At 41.4% G+C, this 20,669-nt stretch overlaps 3 protein-coding genes across 4 annotated transcripts; all 3 read right to left on the bottom strand.

Moving 5' to 3' along the window:
- Positions 1 to 1,053: 1,053 nt before the first annotated feature.
- On the bottom strand, positions 1,054 to 6,300 carry fblim1 (filamin binding LIM protein 1). The gene is made up of 8 exons (XM_085777136.1): positions 6,034 to 6,300; positions 5,388 to 5,747; positions 3,842 to 4,008; positions 2,898 to 2,985; positions 2,615 to 2,784; positions 1,934 to 2,112; positions 1,617 to 1,737; positions 1,054 to 1,515 (listed from the first exon to the last, which is right to left on the bottom strand). The coding sequence occupies exons 2-8, from the start codon at positions 5,716 to 5,718 to the stop codon at positions 1,405 to 1,407; spliced, it is 1,167 nt and encodes a 388-aa protein (XP_085633262.1). The 5' UTR covers positions 5,719 to 5,747; positions 6,034 to 6,300; the 3' UTR covers positions 1,054 to 1,404.
- Positions 6,301 to 8,478: 2,178 nt separating this feature from the next.
- LOC146987780 (transmembrane protein 82-like) lies at positions 8,479 to 12,288 on the bottom strand. The gene is made up of 6 exons (XM_085777146.1): positions 12,169 to 12,288; positions 11,989 to 12,061; positions 11,566 to 11,752; positions 10,574 to 10,991; positions 9,398 to 9,585; positions 8,479 to 9,312 (listed from the first exon to the last, which is right to left on the bottom strand). Exons 1-6 carry the CDS (start codon positions 12,248 to 12,250, stop codon positions 9,229 to 9,231), a joined length of 1,032 nt encoding a protein of 343 aa, XP_085633272.1. The 5' UTR covers positions 12,251 to 12,288; the 3' UTR covers positions 8,479 to 9,228.
- Positions 12,289 to 12,616: 328 nt separating this feature from the next.
- On the bottom strand, positions 12,617 to 19,486 carry slc25a34 (solute carrier family 25 member 34). 2 transcript variants are annotated; one of them, XM_085777144.1, is made up of 6 exons: positions 19,440 to 19,486; positions 18,258 to 18,954; positions 15,858 to 15,923; positions 14,244 to 14,396; positions 14,028 to 14,162; positions 12,617 to 13,404 (listed from the first exon to the last, which is right to left on the bottom strand). In XM_085777144.1, exons 2-6 carry the CDS (start codon positions 18,759 to 18,761, stop codon positions 13,228 to 13,230), a joined length of 1,035 nt encoding a protein of 344 aa, XP_085633270.1. In that variant the 5' UTR covers positions 18,762 to 18,954; positions 19,440 to 19,486; the 3' UTR covers positions 12,617 to 13,227. The 2 variants fall into 2 exon arrangements, with proteins under 2 accessions (XP_085633270.1, XP_085633271.1); XM_085777145.1 differs by having other exon boundaries at positions 18,258 to 18,829.
- Positions 19,487 to 20,669: the final 1,183 nt, after the last annotated feature.

Genomic DNA, 20,669 nt, shown 5'->3' with positions numbered 1-20,669 from the left:
CCCATCCTCCAACTTAATCAAATATTACGTGTTTTATAATCCGCGTGTTCTGCTATTTATTTTCTTTATGTGTGCTTCTTTTGTTTTCTGTTAAGCATACTGAATGACTGCTTTGTTTTCATTTTCTTTCCATTCATTCCTTTCACCACTTCATAGAAGACCTGTGTAGAGCTAGGGTTAGGGAAGAGTAGCTAGGCCTAAGTAATAATGATACAACAACAAGAATAGTTCATTGTGGTTTCTATGTGCAAAACAATCCAAAAACTGCCATTTCCCTCTAGTGAGCTTGTCCCATTTTAAAGACCAGACTGAAAAGATAACAATCTAACTACTATAACAGTATTTAGGGCTTCCTTGAAAAACGAATGAAAGAAAAACTGTGGAAGTCTGGACTAGAAAGACAAAGGACAAATGTGCTTTTTTCAGAAAATGATTTATGTTCATAATACACATAATTTGAGATACAGGACATAAATAACAAAGGAAATCAGCTGGGGTCTGAACGAGACATAAATGTGTTGTCAAATCAATGCCAGTCATTTCCTAAAGAGGCAAATACAAAGGTCCTGTTGTGAAGAGCTTCAGGGATTCAAAATGTGGACTCACCCGCAGGTTTTGGTCTATCGTGTCTGCTTGGGAAACAGTTATTGTGCTGTCACTTATTTACATAAACCCCAACTTGTCTAATGCAGTTTAGATGATGAGTTGAATCAGTTTTTTCAAGTACAGCCTAGGCAGGTGGGTACAATGATTCAGTTTGAAGAGCCCACTTTCAGCTCAGCATAACATAAATACAGGCCACTGGGAAGTTCCTGCAAATTTAAGTGCAGAGATCTTGACTGGACTTGTGATAAAAATCACATTAAGGTTTTGCATGTACCAGTTACACAGCTATGGAATAAACTGCATTCTTTTTTCACATCTTACACTTGGTAATATATAGCTAGTGTATGTGTAACAAATGTTATGTATGTTGAAGCCTGACTGATAAAATATATTAGTTCATTTTTATAAAAAAAAAAAAAAAAAGGTTTTGTGTTCTTTTATATAAAGTTTTATTTTTTATATAAAGGGTTAATGTGTGAAACAGTATACTGCTTGAGACTTACAAAAATTCTAATATTTTTTGTGGTAAGTCTGTTATATAAATATATTTGGTGCATTTTGAAGAGTTTATTGAGTGCAAAATTATCAAGTATAAAAAAGGAATAGGAGATCTTCAGAAAGCATGATATATTATAAAAAATAACCATATTTCATTAATGTTCTGTTGGAAAAAAAAAAAGTGTGTGACATTCGTATGCTAGATTCTTAAATGCACATGCACAGTCTCCCATATCTTTAAACCTGGACTTGTGGCATTCTTCCATTGGTTGCAGTTTATCACAGGCAGTGAGGCCTGTGTTAGTGCTGGACAGAGACCAGGCTCAGATGGCAAGATTTGCAAAGCATCTTCCCGTCCAAAGGATAGCATCCATGCTCGTTTGGTTCAGGAGAGAGCTGGATGACACAGACCTGCAGGCAATACGAAAAACTGGTGGTGACTGGTGGCGATCACTGTGTGTTTGCATACTTGTCAGTGTTTCCAGTACAAACTTTGCATTCAGAACACCCACCTCACATCTGTAGCAGTTCTCATGGTAGGAGCGTCCCAGGCATTCAACAGTGTAGCTGTCAGTACCATCCTCTTTTGGAATAATTAGTTGCTTACAGGCGTTACACTTTGGAGCATACTTCCTTCATGGATTCAATTTTGAAAGAAAGTCAATATTATACAAGGCATCAGCATTTTTACTACAGAGGCTGCTTTACCCAAGATCAAATATTATAACCACATTAAGCACCAAACAAGGGGAAATAAAACAGATGGAAAAGGCTTAAAACCTCTTAGGTTGTGTAAAGTTATGCTTGTGATCAAATTTAACTTTAATACCTGTAGTAGTCCTGGAGGCAGTACACCTCTCCAACTTCTCCCTGAGCAAAAGCTTGCTCTCCAATTTGCTGATTACATGTTGAACAGGTGAAACAAGAAGGGTGGTATGCTCGCTCCAGTGCCCGGATCACATGGTCTGTGATAACTTCCCCACATGACCAACAAAGTTCCAGACTGGTCTAAGGCACATAAACAAAGATTTAATAGATATTTACTAGAAGAGCAACTGCTAATTAACATCCTTAATCAACACTAGGAGGGATTTCTTGATATCTTGCTTAACATAGCATATTGTTCCCATTTTCCCACCTTCCAATCTACCATTGACCTCCACTTGTTTTTGCAAGGAATACAAATCAACTTGCAGCTCAGCTGTAACGGATGAACCATCACAAGACAGTACTATCATAACAACCTTTGTTTTCACACTTGAACTCAGTGTCCATCTACGACTACATCACACAACATAAAACTGGCTCTGGTACCAGGCGATACAGTGTTAACACTAACAGTGGTCGGTGAATTGCAAGCACACCTCAAGTGTGTGTCTGTCTCTTCAGTGCTGGAGTGAAAGTAGGGGAAAATAGTTCAGGAATGCAAAAACATGAGAATGGTCCTCTGTATGTGTATTTTCAGCCTTGATAACATCCTGTAGAAGAAGATGTATTGACTTGGACGTACCTGGTAGCAGGCTTCACAGAGCGGAATCCCCGCCTTGTTGTAGTAGTGTTTACCAGCCAGGGGGATGTGACAAGATCTACACTGGAAGCAACCATCATGGTAGGTCCTGTTTAAGGCCTCGATGGCAGGTTCAGACAGAGCCACGGGCTTCCTGCAGAAGCCACACACCTCTGCATTGTACACAAGCATCAAATGTCAGAGGAGGTTATGTTAATATGTGTGGTTGTCAAAGCAGAACAGTTTAAAGCTTGTGTGGTAAATGTGTGAAGAGAGATCATGTTACCTTTACTGCTTGTGTCTTGGCTGTTTTTATGGATCCCACGGGACTGTTCATCTTGGTTTAACCCACTAGATGGTGTGCTTGTTTCCACCTTGAAAGTGAAACATTTTCTCAATGTTACTGTAACTTGCCGCTGTGAATTTAGCCTTATAGAATGAAGCACAGTGTAACAAAGCATGGTTTTAGTAAATATGCAGAGGTTGTGTTTGGTGTGGAAAAGAGAGTGACTGTAGAATTTACAGGTTGAAACATAAACATCATCCAAGACAATCAAGCGTGTAGAGTATCAAATCCTACAATTGTTGCACAATGTTGACTTTTGATTTGAATGCATTTATGTCAGCACATTGTGATTATCCTTATTCACAGGATAAAAAAGGACCTATCGCTGGATCACAGATCAATCTTTAAATTCTCTCTCATCCTTAAAGCATCAAAAATGTTATTTTTCCCAAACTGAAAAGTATAGTTGACAGAAATAGTCTCTAACTTTTACATTAGAGGCATTGTAATGGGTCCATAGAGGCAGATGAGGGAAAATCTAGTCTATGCATTCAGACTCATACACAGAGACTGGGCTGAAACGATGGGAACAAATAGTGTCTTATAAAGATATCAACAGTTTGGAAAGAGCTCTGTTTGCAAAGGAAACAATCTGTACACTTTATAAAGTCTTTCTGATCATTCTCCATATAAGACAGCTGTTTTTTCCCCCTCAAAATGTGTTTTGCAGATCACTCTTTACAACCGCTGCAGAACATAATACAGTATCTGTAAAAGTTGTGGAAAGTTCGAATCCTTCACTGTGGGAAAAAATGACTTGTCCACTTCAGGAGAAATTTATTGAGGGAAATTGGGATCAAGTCTTTGAGACAGTGAATGACATCAGTGGTAAACATGAGGATGGTCAGGGTGAAAATGCAAGATTGTGAGATAAGTCTGCATACCTGTGTGCTGTGAGCTGGCTGCTGACCTGGGGTCACAGGGTGTGACAGAGGGGTCTGGGCAGGAGGAGGTGGTGGAGGTGCTGATTCCTGGAGTGATGAGGGCCGTGGTGCAGCAGCAGCAGCAGCAGCAGCAGCAGCAGCAGCAGCAGGAGGGGGAGGGAAGAGCTCTGTAGCAAGAAAAATACTTTTCTTAGGCCACTTACACAGAGAAATAGTATACATAGTATAAGCAATGACCTTTACTGATATTAAGATTAACATGGAGGCCAACAAAACATATACACATAAACTGTATGTAGATATAAACACATAAAGCCACCCCATATATATTTAGCCTATATAAATGAAGCAGAGAAACTGAGGTGTATTGCAGAGATGGACAGAGTACTCGACCCCAGTACTTGAGTAAGAGTACAAATACTAGTACTACTGGTCAAAATTTACTCAGTTACAAGTAAAAGTAGTTCAGTCGACATGTTACTCGAGTAAGAGTAAAAAAGTACTTGCTTTTAAAGGTACTTAAGTATCCCAAAGTACATGCTTTTAAATTTACTTTAAGTAAAAGTAAGAGTAAGAGTACATTTCTTATTTTTCACATCAATGAATTACTATTTTTTTTTTCTAAATGAATTTAAGGAGCTTTTAACTCTTGTTTCTGAGAATGAACTCTTTGAAACCAGCTGCTGATGTGCTGCTTTTAGGGCTTAGGGTTTCCTTCTTTGACAAACACAGCTTGTGTCCAATAGGATTTTAGAAAAAAAAAAGAGCAGACCTGAAAGTAACAAGTACTTTTCAGCCTTCCTAGAAATTAACTTGAGTAAAAGTAAAAATATTTGTCTTGGAAATGTATTCAAGTAAGAGTAATAAGTACCAAAGAAATCTAATACTCAAGTAAAGTACAAATCCTCTGGATATGTACTTAAGTACAGTACTCAAGCAAATTTACTCCATTACTGTCCACCACTGGTGTATTGTGGTGTCCTCAACTTCCCAAAACTTGATAGATGATACTTGATCATTTCCAACCTGGTAGCAGAAATACTTCCTCAACACACTAATGTATAGAGAAGGGTCAACATTAATGCAGCCAAGCTAGAGATTCTTTTTTCCTTTTTATTCATCTCCCATATCAAAACCTGGCACCTACATTACCCACAATGCAGCTGATGCCGCCTGGAGCCTTTTAAACAGCGATGACAAGCAGGCAGCAGAAATCTGCTCAGCTCACATCTTTCATCTACATCCACATCCTTCCATCCACCCAGACTTTCTAGTGTTCAAACGTTTAGTCTTCAGCTGCGGCCGATACATTCCCTCTGGAGCCACAAACAGCTTTATATTGAAACTTTTTCACATTGGCAGTAGTATTCTTTAACACCAGTAAAACGCCTGGAGTTGGGACAGCATGCAACCATGGTCTGGATGAACCCTAATGATCTGAATGAATTTGGAACCACACCATCTCAACAAGGGGTTCAAAGACCCATCAGCTACTCGGTCTCCATTTTGTCTTGTGAATTGGTTTGTATTGATTTATGTAATAAACCTGCAGCTCCTCTGTCGACTTGTTGCAGCTTTCCACTGTTGGCTTCAGGCTGGGCGGGTTTGGGACTCTGAGGGCCTGCACGGGTCCGGTCTTTGCTGTCCAGGCTGCTGTGAGAAGAGCCGGACGGTGAGACGTCCTCCTTCCTATGTCTCACGGCTGCTGGGATGCTGTCACTCGGGCTGACGCGCACGGCGGTGTGCTGCTTGTCTCTGGCGGGGGCACTGTGAGCCTGCAGGGCGGGCTGCTGCTGGGTCACGGTGGCTCGGTAGGGAGATGCCAGAGTGATAAAGACAGAGGACACCATCCTTTTTGGTGAAGCTGCTGAAGCCATGACTGCACAGTATACAACCCACACACAGCCTAACAGGAGGACAGGACAATGATTAACAAACCCAATAGAAGCACATCATATCAGTATAAGATTAAAACATATCAGACCCAACAGTATTTATTCAAAGTGTACACACCCTCTCAGTCAGCCCTGTGGGAGCTCTCTCTCACTTTCACTTCACAGAGGTATACATTCACACCCTCACAGATCTCTTCACCTATAATGAATGGTTTTAGAGGCAGAGAGCTCAAATCTAAATCATCTGTTTCCTGCATGTGATCCCCCGCACACTGGCTGCGAGCTGCCATTACGTACCTCAGAAGGAACAGTGGGTTTGAAGACGGCTCTCTCTTTTCTTCTCTCTCCTTCCTTGTTCTGTATCTCAAAAAACCTCTGGTTTGTTTTCCCTCCTACAAGCTGCCACAGTGAGAGGACTTTACTCCAGCAGAGAGGGCAACTATCTGCAGAAGGCCACTCCTTTTCCTTCTGTACCTCCCTCCACTAACTCTCCCGACCGTCGACCCCTCCTCCTCCTCTGGCTGAATGACAATACCACCTCCCTCCCAACCGTAAAAGGTGAACAGTTAATCTCGGGCAAATTTCTGTAGAAAAAAAAAGAAAAAAAAAAAAGCATGACACATTCATCCACTATGAAAACTTGGCAGGCAGACATGCACACACACACACTCACACAGTGGCATGCGTGCACATAGACACATACTCACATTAAGTTATGCAACAGATGTGTTTGAACAAATGCAATGTCATGTCATAAAGTTTGTCATGAGCGCAGACACAGAGCCGCCTCCCTCCTCTTTATCTGAGTGGAAGCCAGCAGCAGAATGTGACTGTACCTGCCTCCTCTAACAGCTCTCTATCTCCAACTTCCCCCTCACTCTCTCCTGTGCAGCTCTCTCTGCCTTATTGTTCTGTCAGCTTTATTTTCCCTACCTCCCTCATTGAGTCTGCCTCCTTTTTTCTTCTCCCTCTTTTCCTTCTTCCCTTCCCCCACAACATTATATCACTTTAGCCTTGACTCACTATCAGCGTCTCATGGCATTGCCTCCATTTGTGCCTCTCCGACGGTCCGCAGCAGAACGCCCTATCTGATAACGTGCGGTGGACTTCATCAGACTCTCCTGATGAAGCTTTTGGAGTTGAGCTGTACAAAGAGCAGCAGCATTACAGAGCAATGAATCAGGGCATTGTGCAAGAGGGAGATGTTGGTATATAAAGGGGGGTGGAGGGGGTGGTGAGTGATGTCTATGAAAAAGCTGCTTTGTTGTGTTTAGTGCACCAGAATGAGTCTGAGAAATATCAGATCTGCTGAACAGTAAACGTTGTGGTTAGTTGTTTTTTTTTGGAGCCAAAACTCTCTGAGGATGGAGAGAGGAACGAGACTGAGAGTGAAACTTTTCCTGATCGACGTGGAGGCAGAGCGAGGCAGGAATGTATGGGTTAACAGGAGACGGAGATGAGGAGAGTGATGGGGGTCTCTGTTGTTCCAGCTCTGTGGAAAGGAATGCTGCAGTGATGTTACGGCTGCAGGAGGGAGCATGCCTACTGATGACACAATCCCCAGACCTCCATGCTCCGCCTCTCCACCCCCAACCTCAGCAGCTAAAACCCTCATTTAAACCTCCTGAACCCTCCAACAGCGCCGCTTCACTCACCAATATGACTTTGTGTTTTATAGTTTTAAAGGTTTTGGTGGATGTGCAGGAAAAACAATGACAAGAAAATGACGTGAAAGGCGGGAAAGTTGGGCAAAGGAACAGGAAGAGACAGAGTAGATAGGAAAAACAACAACAATTGCATGTTCACAATTACAGCTGATGCTGATTTCCGAACTGTAAACATCTGCCGCAGCAGGAAGACTACTGAGGAATACTGCGAAACAATGGCCGTGTTGACAATTACACTGCAGAAGATTCTTTGGGTAACAGTTAAAGGAGGACTTCAGAGTCGTGACAGATCTGAGGCTGAAACAATCTCTTTTATTCCTGACTAAAGTTCAAGTTGAAAAAAATGGAAAAGTTGAAAAACATGTATCCTATGCAGCTGGATGGTGCCTTTCATTAGACCCCCGTGGCATCTACTTTACATTTTCTTTAAATCTCCACACTGTACTGCAGACTTTCTCCCTTCAGAGTCACAGATGAGTTTGTCAAATTTGTCCCTTTGATTGGTGACTAATGGATTCGTTCAGTGTCTCGTCTCTTTTCTCAAATATTTTCAAAAAGCTTCTTTTAACATTAGAGAAGTGTTTCTGAATAAATCCAAAATTTGTTATGTAGAATATTTAATTAATATCAGCACAAGCCTCATCTTCAGCTGCTGCAGTCCTTATCTGTTTCCTCAGTGTAGCTCTCTGCAGCATTCTGCTTATCTGTATTCCAGTGTACTGGCTTTTCTAAAACTACACCAGCTTGGCATGCTGTGTCATCGCAGAAAAACATGCTATATGAACCTGGAAGTCCAAGTAAGGCAGAGGCTATAAGATATGATAGGATGCTCGCCTGGGCCTTTAATTTAGCCATTTCAAAAAATAAAGACATTAAAAGAATGATTTTAAATGTTGAACATTAAACATATTTTAAGAGAATTGGTTCAAACATCAATATTTTCTTTCTTCTTTTTTTTCTCCAAATCTTTTTATTGATCCACAGTTGCGGAAAACAGTACATCCAGAAAAAGTCACATTTTCATTTTTTCATTTCTATATAACCCAATACCCACCCTACCCATCCCGGAGACCTATACATCCGAGCCAAAAAATAAGAATACAATAATCAAACATTAATATTTTCATGGTTGTATTGATTCTTTTAAAATATTAAGTTCATTAGACAGAAACATAAATATTCCTGTGACCTGCATGCTATATCGTTTTATAAATGAATGCGGTTTTATTTCTTACACTTTATTTCTGCAAGACATAAGAGTCGACCACTGTTTCTCCAGGTTCGTTAGTTCAGGTTCGCTAGTTCATCTTCTTGGTTTGTTAACAAATGAAAAACTTCATTTGTTTTCATGGCATAGTTTATGCCCATCCCTGTTTTATTCGTGCACTACATTCAGTCTTTTTTAGGCAACTTGTGATCTTTATGTATAGTTAACACACTGTATATTATGGTACAGCAGTCTCTGATTCCTGTTTAGTCTGGTCTGGTCCAGTTGAATATTACCAGATTTCATAAGAACATCGTGTTTGGTTTGATTTATCACTCCGTCGTTATACTACTTTTGTCTGCCATTGCAGGGAGCCTCATAACATGTAACATAACAACATGTGGTAAATCTCAAATCACATTTGCTGAAAGCTGTGTGGGCTGGATCTTCTTGTCAAAAAAAGATAGAACAGCAGATGTGAAAAGTCTTTTTCTGTAAGAGTCCATACACAATTCACATGAGGCCACATTAGTCTTTTTATTATAATAGGAATATTCAGTATTAATGTGTGAATGTTTGAGGTGTTCATCCATATAGAGCTGGACTTCAGCTACAGCATCAACTGCTCTCATTGTTCTTTGTGTATTCTCTTATTTTGTGATCCATGCTCCGTTTACTTTTGCTCGGGCTCGTTTCTTCCTCCTGCAAATGAAGCATATGACACGTCACCTGTCAAACTCATGTTGGTACGACGGCTGTGATGCGGGCGAGGTGAAGTGGAACAGACCCATGTTAACGCAGCTTGCAGAAGGTCCTGAGAGGGCAGCAGGCAGGCAGCTTCTCCCAGGAAGGTGATGAGGACGTGGAGGACGTCAGACCACTCGCCCACTGCCAGCATCAGCACCAGTATGGCTCCCAGTCGCAGCACCACAGTGTGCAGTAAGGCCTCTGTAGAAGCCTGCCGAAGCTGCTCCTCTGAGTGACAGGAAAACAAAAGTTACACAATAATGCTCAAAGCGGCTGCAGTTGTTTCTTGAGATGAGTTGTTTATATCATTTGTAAGGTTTTGTTTCATGTATTATTATTATTACTATTATTCTTAATCATTTATTTAATGGAAACAGGCAATAACATACACAATTTATAAACTGACAATACACTAACAAACAGAAAACAAAGGACAGAACAAACCAGACGACATAATAAAACAGGACCAAAACAAGACAAAAAAAGTAATAAAGAAATACAAAAAAAGGGGGATGTGAAACTACTAGAATTAAATCAGCAGGTTAGTGCTCCAGTTCTAAAAACTCTTAAATGGTTAACACAAATTAAGATAAATAACTTTGATTCCCTGGAAAGATTATTTTAGGTCTATTTATAGCCTACAATAACAATTGATTCATATTCTAAAATTTTTCAAATTAAGATTTTCTATAGAATTACCGCTACAAATAAACAACTTAACATTTTTAACACTGACCACTCTCCATTATGTAAATTTTGCAATGAAGAAGTGGAGGATCAGCTACATTATTTTTTTTATTGTACATCATGTAGTCAGATTGTGGCTAGACATTCAAAAGTGGCTAAGACCCAAAAAGAGAATTTAGAATTTACACCACTAAACATTTTGTTGGGAGTACTGGATGCAAAATACCCACAGATTGTAAACACAATCATTCTTCTGGGGAAAATATAAAAATTTAAGACCCAAACAAAAAAATTCTTGGATTTTTTTTTAGAAATTAAGTGCAATGCCAATTTCTTTTGGAAATGATCGCAACAAATCAAGATAAGGTAGAAATGCATAACAAAAAATATGAATATGAAAATATTTTTTTAAAATAAGGCCTCTTTTCACATTTAACCAAACCTGTTTCCCCTCTGAAACTTATCTAATCTAAAAATCCCTTCTATCTCCAGAAACCATGGTTCACTGCATAGCTGACGTGATCATCACCTTGAATATAGACCACCAGCATAGTGTAGCAGAGTGTCAGCGGAGTCCAGAACTTTAGAGCATCCTTCTGGGACAGGAAGTGGTCATAAACCGTAGCGGTGGAAGCCACAGTCGCTAGAGCAAAAGCCAAGACAACCGCTCTCTGCAGTGAAGCCAGAATGGCGTGTCCAGAGGTCAGGAGGGTGATGCATTTCCCACAGTACCGCTCTGTGCTATGCAATGGGTAGAGTCTGGCCACATGGCTCCACAGACTGTGGCTCACACTTGCCAGTGCCCAGCTGAGTGCAGCTGCCAGCAACAAGCTGAGGGAGCTGTGTAGAGCCCCCTGATGGAGGAAGGCAAGAGTACAGGTGAGGCAGCAGCCCAGAGAAAACTGGCCCTGGATCAGGAGGAGGTCCAGGCCTCTGCCGGCACTGTCCTGAGTTAAGACAAACACAGGAGTGTGGATTAAACATGTGTACATGTATTCTGTATCTCCAAAATTGAAATATTGCAAAGGAATTTTTTTTTTTTTTTTTTAAATATAGAAATGTTGGCCTTCTGAAAACTATGTCCATCTATATGCACTCAATACCTGGGTTGAACAACTGGAAATTGACTTTTCAGTGATATTGTACAGAAATTCCCCCGGACAATTCCTCTCTTTTTTGGTCCTGACCTGTTTGCATCCCTGAATGAGTGTGTTGCTATATGTAAAGAGGAATGTGCAATAATGCTGCTGTAGCATGGGGTCAGATTGTATACGTATGGTGATTTCAGGACATTGTGGGGGGAGGAGAGGGGATATGATGATGTGTTGTTTGTGGTCTTAGATGATGATTGTTTGTGTATATGTGTTTATGGCGCCTGGAGTCTCTGGTCTGTCCAAGACGAATTTCTCCCAAGGGAGACAATAAAGACTAACAACTAACTAACTAACTAACTAACTAACATGTTGAACACAGAAAAAAGCACTGCAAGGCTCTGTTTGTTTGTGTGTGTGAGGAACTCACCAGTCCTGCTGACGCCCAGGCAGCGACGGCTCTGAGAGAAAACTCCAGCACGATGAGAGAGGAGACCCTGGGACCCACCAGAGACAGGAGCAGCGTCAGGGACCAGAACTGGAACCATGTCCTCCAACTTCCTTTCAGAGGACTGTGGGGTGAGGACGGCCTCTGTTGGTCCTCAACTTCAGAATCACTGTGTGGAGATGAAGATCAAACAGGCAGAAGAAAGAAAGAGTTTGGAGACTGATGCCATTCATTTTAATGGGGCAGAAATTGAGTATGAATAATATATTCAAAAGTTGAATATATCCGACAATCTACAGGAGAAGCTGAACAGCTTGATTATAGTTGAATGGTTTTTGTAGCACAAAGTTGATGGGACTAGTTAGAGGCTGCAGAAAGGGCGAAGACGTGAGAACTTCAACTCACCTGCATGTTTGAATGAAGTGGTAAACTCTCAGCAGACTGCACAGCACTGATATCCCACATGCACCAACAAGAGCTTTGACAAAAAGACCACAACCAAACAAAAAAACAGTAAGTTTGTGAAGCAGACGTAATGAGAATCTAGAGAAGGTTTAGGGTGAAGGAGGGAATGGATCAGCTCACCTTGAAGAAAACTGTCAAGTGGGTTTAAATCAGAAAGAGTCCATTCAGAGGTTCCCAGGATCCAGAAGAAGGGGAGAAACATTGTAATGCTTTCACAAGGAAGGGGAGACACAAAAAGCACTACAACCTGTCAGTCATGTTACTCCAAATCTGAAACCCGGCTGGTCAACTGAAGAATAGGAAGAAGGGGAGGAAGGAGAGCCAAACATGTCACATCCTCTTTGCTCCTCGGTACTGCTCAGGTCTGAGTCTGCTCTGTGCTCCTGCTCCAAAAGGTCAGCTTTGATTTGACCATGTGGTGATGAAAGAGGCTGAAAATCCTCTCAGAGAAGATGATTAGGTTTACAGGTCAATCAGAAACCTTTCAGCTGTCACAACAAAACCACACTTTGCTTACAATGACTGCAGATGCAGCACTCAGCAGAGGATATGAAAACAAATCAATTCATTCATTCATACAAAAATGTCTTTATTATTATTATTATCATCAATATTATTATCAACTGCTAGTCAAAGTCTTAAAGCACCCGTTTCTGAAAATAAAAACCTCATATCAAATGGCATTCTTGGCTTTAGGTACCAGTAGCTCATATGGCAGTAAATCAACACATTCCCATCAGATCTCTTTCTTTACATAGAACAGACAAGGCAACAAGAGTGATGCATTAAACTGTGACAGTGGTTACAAATAATCCAGTGTGTGTCTATCTATTGATAATCCAGATAGTCACCTGAACTTCATCTATTTGTTTGTTTATAGGAGTCACTGCTCTCAAATACATTATTTGAGGTAGGCCTATTTTAAAGGAAAAACCTGAAAGTTCATCAGCCGTTTCATAGATTTGAGAATTTCACAGGAATTCTTCACAGTGTCTCTGAGAGTCAGTGCAACAACACATGTCTTCTGTCAAGTATTCAACACGTATGTTCATGTGGCGTCCTCATCCCCTGTGATACAGACTCAGTCAAGTCTCACTTGAAGGAATAGTTTCTGATGTGCTCGTTCGTGTGCCATCTTTTTCATTCGTTCACTCGTTATGCTCAGGCACGTGGGATGTTTTAGCTCTGGTTGACCCTCGCTGCCTGATCCCTCATCAGATCCCAGAACAGCATGCTGAGCACCGTGTGAGGGGCCAAGCGCAGGAAGACGGGGCCCATGCCTTTGTACAGGCCCAACAGGCCCTCGGACTGGCAGACCTTCAGCATGCAGTCAGAAAAGCCGTGGTACAGCCGTCCCTTCAGAAAGGCAGAGAAGGAGAGCAATGAGTCTCCAGAGCTCGCTCACTCAGCACAAGCACGACTTTGATCGGGAGGCAAGGCAAGGCATCTTTATTTATATAGCGCATTTCATACCAAGGCAACTCAATGTGCTTTACATAAAGACAAAACATTAAAAAAGAATCATAGAACAGAATAAAAACAAACAAAACACTTAAAAGCAAGAGCAAATAAAAGAAAAAGAAAATAAAATAGATAAAGTTTTAAGTTCTTAAAAGAGCTCAGCTATAAGTACGTGAAAAGAGAAATGTTTTTAACCTGGATTTAAAAGTGCTGACAGTTGGGGCTGATCTCAGTTCTGCTGGTAGTTTGTTCCAGTTGTGTGCAGCATAACAGCTAAATGCTGCTTCACCATGTCTGGTCTGAACTCTGAGCTCCACTATCTGACCTGAGTCAGTAGATCTCAGAGCTCTACTGGGTTTGTACTCTACTAACATGTCATTCATGTATTCTGGACCTAAACCATTCAGTGATTTGTAAACCAGTAGCAGAACTTTAAAATGTATTCTGTAGCCGACTGGGAGCCAGTGTAAGGTCTGAAGAACCGGGGTGATGTGATCGGAGAGACGATTCAAACTCACCCTACGAAACTCATCCACCGGTTGGTTGTAGAGCCTCGTGCTGATGACGTCGAACGGCGTCATGGTGACGGCCACGGCGACTCCGCTGATCATGGCAGCGATCAGAGCCGTGAGCCATCTGTTTGAGCCCAGCCACTGGGAGGAGAGGAAGAAACTCAACTGACGACAACTGTTTGGCCTCGTGTAAAAATATCAGCTGCCCATCATCACACCTACCTGGGAATGTGACACCCAGTCCTTGGCCGAGGTGAAGGTTGCCAGTTGAGCAGCTGAGCCCACCATGACTCGGGGCACGGCCCCGTTCACACCCCTCCACAGACCAATTAAACCCTCTCTTCTATAGATGGTAACAAAGGCATCAGACACTCCCTGAAATAGAAAAAAAAACAAAGGTGAGAAGTGACACACTGTGTGTTTTGCTGATAGAAACACAGTCCTTTGTGTGGCAGATACATTGACCTTATTGTGTGACTGTTGTGTGTTTTAACACCTAAATAAAGTTCATTTGACAAGGCATCTGCTCAAACTGGTTGGTGCTGTGCTGGTTATTACATAATGTCACCCAACCCAATAAAATGCTCTGTGGTAGGGTGGGGGAGGGTTATGCTATCAGTCACATACAAGTTATGAGACAACACAGCGGAACAAGCCTACATATTCACATAGTGACGTGGGTAAATCTGCGGAACATTGCGGCATCTCTCAAATGTACTAATGTGACTCTTCTCAATCCATCTCAGCACAACTCCATGGTCATGGCACAACTCTGGTCTTTGCATTGTTGCACCTCCATCCCATTCATCCACCTCTGACAGTTTATCTCTCCCAATCTAATTTATTCTCATTTAATTAAAATCATGGTCATTTATGTTATGAGCACTTCAGCACTTTATGACTTTACTCATTCATATTATACTTTATGCCAATGATCATGGTTCTCCATTGCTTCACTTACATACCATCCATAACCTCTTGTTCAACAATCTTGCACTGTATTATATTGTTTTGTATTATTGTCTATTGTGTTATTGTTTCTGTAGTGTTGTATGGACGTCTCTCATTTAGTCTTATTGTCTAATGGATTCTGTCCTGGATATGTTGTGTTTCTCTGGATGTCTCGAACTTTGTGTCCTCCGTGTCCTTGTTTTGATGACCTTTGTGTCCATGTTTTGTGTATTTTAATGGCCTGAGGTCTTTTTAAAGGGGTAGTTTGACGAATTCACCTATTGTCATAATCCTTCTAGTCTAAGCAGTAGGTTCATTACCTTTTATTGTCGGTACAAGTTGTTTTTAGATCACTTAGATAGCTCAGCTCATCTAACACAATGTAAAGGTATGGTATTTTCACCTTTCCCTCATCAAACTCATCAAATACACAATCCAACAACTCCAAAACACTCTCGTGGACAAGTTGTGACCTGCACATTCACCACGCTACGAGATAATAATGTAACATTGTGTGATGAATGTGCAGGTCACAACTTGTCTATGAGAGTGTTTTGGAGTTGTTGGAGTGTATTTTAAGAGTTTGATTAGGGAAAGGCGAAAGTACCATTTGCCTCCGTTGCGTTAGTTGAGCAGCTCACGACTCTGCCCCACCGTTCTAAAAACATCTTGCACCGACAATTAAAGGTAATGAACCTACTCCTATGACTCTAGAGACTATGGCTCTTATGGCTCTATGCATCATCTATACCATTTGTTAAAATATTTGTTTTTGAAAACACTCACATGGGACTGTGTGTATGTGTATGCATACATGACAACAATAATTTAATGTTGTAGCAAATTAATAACTTGTCTTTATGTGTATTCATGTGACTGCCATACCAGATGGTTATGCTGATGACCCACGGCAATGGCCTCCACAGTTTGAGCTTGCAGATGGGTCTTCACCTGTGAAGAAATGCAGCACACATGATTTAATGTGCATTCAATGCTATAAAACAGTTAGTTAACTCTGCATATATCGACGATATCGGTATGAGTTATAAAGCACGTATTTTTTTTGCAGAAAAGCTAATTACGCTCACTGCAGAACAAAAACAAGACGCCCCTCCACTCCACTTCACCCTCTGAGTCAATTAAACTTCACTCATTCACTGCCAGCAGCAGCACAGTGCAGGATGATACAAGATACTTTCTATTTGTGGCGGCAACATGCAGCGGCAACATGCAGCATATATTTGGTGACCTAGATAAAGACAAGCATGTCATCACAGAAGATTGTCTTTCCATGACGCAGCAAAAGGTTAGATGGTTTAAAATGTATTGACGGTTGGACAGCTGGAGCAGAAAAACAACAACATTACTCCTGCCCTGTCCTGACATGGAGGGGGCAGTAAAACGTGCAATAAATCGAAAGACAGTGTGTTAAAAACAACAACCATATCCTACTATACACACACCACTGCAATAATACTTCTCCTCTGGTTGAAAAAGATGAGACGCCTTTGAAACTGAGCTGCGTGCTTTTATGTCTCTTGTTTGTGCTGGATAGTCAAATGGGGATGGGTCACAATATGTATGTATTGTATACTGTATTATGTACTGATGGGGTGATGCTGCTTAATTTCGCTGTACTTGTACAGTGACAATAAAGGCTGATTGATTGACAATGTCAGGGGTGAAGATGAACCTCTTAGTGCGACATTTCAGATGACTCTTTTTTTTTTAAGTATATTTTGGGGCTTTTTATTCCTTGATTGGGTAGTATAGTTAAGAGAGAGTATAGTAAAGGGGCCGCCCAATGCAGGATTCTAACTGGGGCCGGCTACGAAATACCTTTCGTATTTCTCTTTAATGCCTCAAAAAGATGCTACTGATGAACAGATTGGACAAATGAACTTTGTGTTGCAGTTATTATAATCCAACCCCCCCTCTTTGTTTTACAGTCACTCAACACACTCGTTATGGCTAAACAGTAATAAAATGCTCCGACACTAAAGTTGAACTGAAACTGTGCTTGAAGAGGAAGCACCACAGTGTAATGTAGTGTAATGTAATGTAGTGAGCTGCCTGTCACTGAGTAAACCATGTTGTTGCTGTAGATTAACAGTCTGAGGGAGGGTTGACCTCCTGATTCAATTACAGGTTTATCTTACATGTCTGTTTGTATAAAAGCGGTGTTGGACTGAAACCTGAAGCCTTATGTTTCTCGGCCCAGAGAACAATTATCCAGATCATCTTCCTGCATCGGCTCTCTGCTCTTCTCTGGCTGTTAAATTCAATTACCTGCTTTTCTTCCACATGTGTAAGTGGGACATGAGTATGTGCTGGATGTAAACTAATCCGATTAGATCCTTTTTGAACACGGGGTTTCAATTTGTGATTTTTTTTTCTTCTTTTTTGACTCCACTCACACACACACAGACAAACACTGTAAAACAGATGCCACCATAATGACATAATGGCCGACATCCTGCACTATATTTGAGGGACATACTTTAAATATTCATCAGGAATGGGAGCATACAAGGTGACTGACCACAGTACACTGTATATGCTAAAGACAGTCTTATGATGCAAACATGCCAAAGAGATGAGATGAATCTTTGCTATAACAAAATGTTCACTATTGTAGAAAATTAGACTTAATCATAGCACAAACTTGTCTCTGATATTTTCTCTTCGTTTTAAGACTTCAGGCCTTAAAACTTTAGAAATGAACACTGAAGAGGACAAATTAGATTAGATTTGATTAGATTATTCTTTACTTCGAACATATTAAAAAAGAGAGAAAAGAAAAGACATATAAAATAAGTAGTAGGTATCCCAAAGAACAAGTCCAATATTTAAATCAGTAAAGAAAGAATGTTCGAAAAGTAGCAGGAGGAAGCCGAGCTTTTTAGTTCCCAGCCTTTATTCACTACTCCATCATTCCATATTCAAAGTAAAACAAAATAAACCAAATAGGCCGACAAGCAATGTCACTCTCAGTTTTATAATCACTATCCCTATGTAGTCAAATTAATATTCCAATTGACTTTTCCTCATTCTCATATGTTTTTAAAAACATGTTTCTAAAAATCTAAATGAATCTGAGCAGTTAATTTAGATTTTTCCTCTGATCACCCAGGAATGAGGAGCCACAAGCAGAGAGGCCAACAAACAATAATGTTGTGAAAAAATATAGTGTTCAACCTCAAAAATACACTTTATATGGGGAATTGTGTTAAATGTTGTCTTGAGACCTGCCTGATCAGTCTGTAGAAAGAGAAGAAAACTCACCAGGTAGGCAGGAGAGGCGATGAAGGCCCCCAGGGCCCCGGCCCCGGCCCCTGACAGCAGACTGCCCCCGTGCAGCGAGGTGATGCCCAGAGCTTCACAGTAGGAGTAGGAGCCCAGCCTCACCCCGTTCATCACCCCCTGGTAGATCAGGCCCACCGAGAGCCCCTTCTGCAGGCCCCGGATCCCGTCGGTGCGGCCCACCACCCACAGAGCCTGCAGGACCCCCCGGTAGTGTCTCTGGTAGGACCCCCGCGCACGCAGCTCCCCCTGAAGCTGCAGACGGGTCTTCACCACCTCCAGAGGGTTGGTGAACACGCAGGCGGTGCAGCAGGCCAGGGCGCCCAGGCAGAAGTCCAGAGGAGGACAGACGGCGGGAGGGGACGGCGAGGGGCCGAAGACACGGCGAGGGACAGCAGACACGGTGGTGGAGGTCATCCTGTGTGAAGGCTGGACACCAAACACTGACTCTTTGGATGAAGGTTCCTGCAGCTGAGCACCGCTCATTCCTCCAGAAGTGACTGACTCGTCCCCCTTTCACTTTGGTTTGTGGGAAACAGGGAGAGCGTGTTGCACTGAGGACAGAACAGTGGTGTCAGAAACACAGGCTATCAGCTTTCATGATAACACACTGTCTCACAATGGGACACTGTGTCTTTCCGCTGTGACTTTTCTTAGCTTCCTTCAAGAGACACACCATCTGCAAGGAGAAAGTGAGAGTGTGTTCATGTTTACACGTCAAGGTTTTTGAAATATAAGGTCCAAGGAATGTTTGCAAAGGCTCAGTCCTCCATGTCAGGACTGTGTGCCAACCAGTCCTCCTCTAGGACCTCTGCAGTTTTACTCACATGACAAACATGTTTTAGAAATCTGTCTAACTCTAAACTTCAAGTGTGTGGTGGCGATGAACTAAAATATACATTAACAGTTAGAAAAGTGTTCAATACACTGGTAAATCAGTCGTTACAGGAGGCTTCCTGATCCTCACAGGCAGCATGATCAATGGACACAACACAACACCCACACTCCATTCAAGTTCATTCAAACCCAAACATTACACAACTACACAAACATAGGAAGCAGAAGCACAAGTTACCAACATGCTAAAACAATAAAGTCCTGTCTGTAGCCTGTGAAACGGTAGAATCGATCTCTAGTGTTTGTCTGCTTCATTGAGAAACTCACAGTGTTCAGTGATCCAGTGCAGCTCCATTCTTCCCCTCTCTCCCATCATTGTAAACATGTGTCCTCAGCATATTCATTGTCAAAGTCTCCGCCCCCTGCCTCGGGTCAGAGCCAATCCGCTCCCAGCCCCGTCTGCCACCTCACCATATCCCTCAGTCTGCACCAATCAGACGGCTCTGCTTGAAACTGCCCCAGCTCTGCTCCTATAGGAGCTCTCTGGGTAAAAGGTTATTGTTGGTCAGAGAGAGGGGGGGTGGAGTGTCTGAGGGACAGGAAAGCAGCTCTTTAAATGTTGACCAAGATGGTGTTGGAACCTTTTACAGTCTATGGTTGGAACAAGGTTAATCTGCTCAAAACAGAGTGGACGATGACGATCCCAGACACAAAACAAACAAACCCGTAGCTTCACGTCAGCACCACGTGACGCGAAGAAAACACCTTCAGTTCTCACACAGGTGATTGATCACTGTACACACATAGCAGAGGTTCATTTAGTAAACAGGCAGGTATAATGTATTAGCTGCTGCTAAATCAATAATGCTCATGATTATGATGAATGTGTAAATATTATTTAGAATAAATAATGTTGAGATGACTCATCTATTTGACCATTTTCATTGAGTTCTCTCACCAGCCACTAGAGGTCGCTACTCTACAGCGCTAGAGCGAACAACGTAAAGAAGTTACTATATATTACTTCCAGTTCATTCTTCATTCTTTAAAGTTGATTTTAAAAATCTCTTCAGGATCCATTAGTGTCTGCTCTGGAGCTTTCACTCATTAAAAGTCTGTGTTTATTGTAAATATTTAAATACCACTGATTTCCATCATTGAAATACTAGGATTACTTTGGGGACCACGTGTCTGAATCTACATGTTTTGGCGGATCACCAGACACGTCACTTTCATTTCTTCATCACACATTCACACACAAAAATCACTAGTTTGTCATTCAAATCAATTTGGAATCTAAAAATGTTAATCACATTGAAAATCTAATTGAAATGTATAATTGCTAAAATTAGTTCATAGTTCATGACATGTGATAATAAAAGCCAAAACGTCCAGATATGAATTTCTCACCAACAACTTGTAGAGATGGAATTTATTCAAATGATTTACTGGAATTTTCAAATAGGGAATCAACCAAATCAAATTAGATGGACTTCAAAATCACATATTGGCAGTTAAACATTGTCAGATCAGGTTTCACATTTGGATTGACTGCTG

The sequence above is a fragment of the Trachurus japonicus genome, chromosome 5 (assembly GCF_045865225.1).
Source record: "Trachurus japonicus isolate A0001 chromosome 5, Traja_1.0".
NCBI classification, from domain to species: Eukaryota; Metazoa; Chordata; class Actinopteri; order Carangiformes; family Carangidae; genus Trachurus; species Trachurus japonicus.
This window is presented reverse-complemented; position numbering and strand designations above follow the sequence as displayed.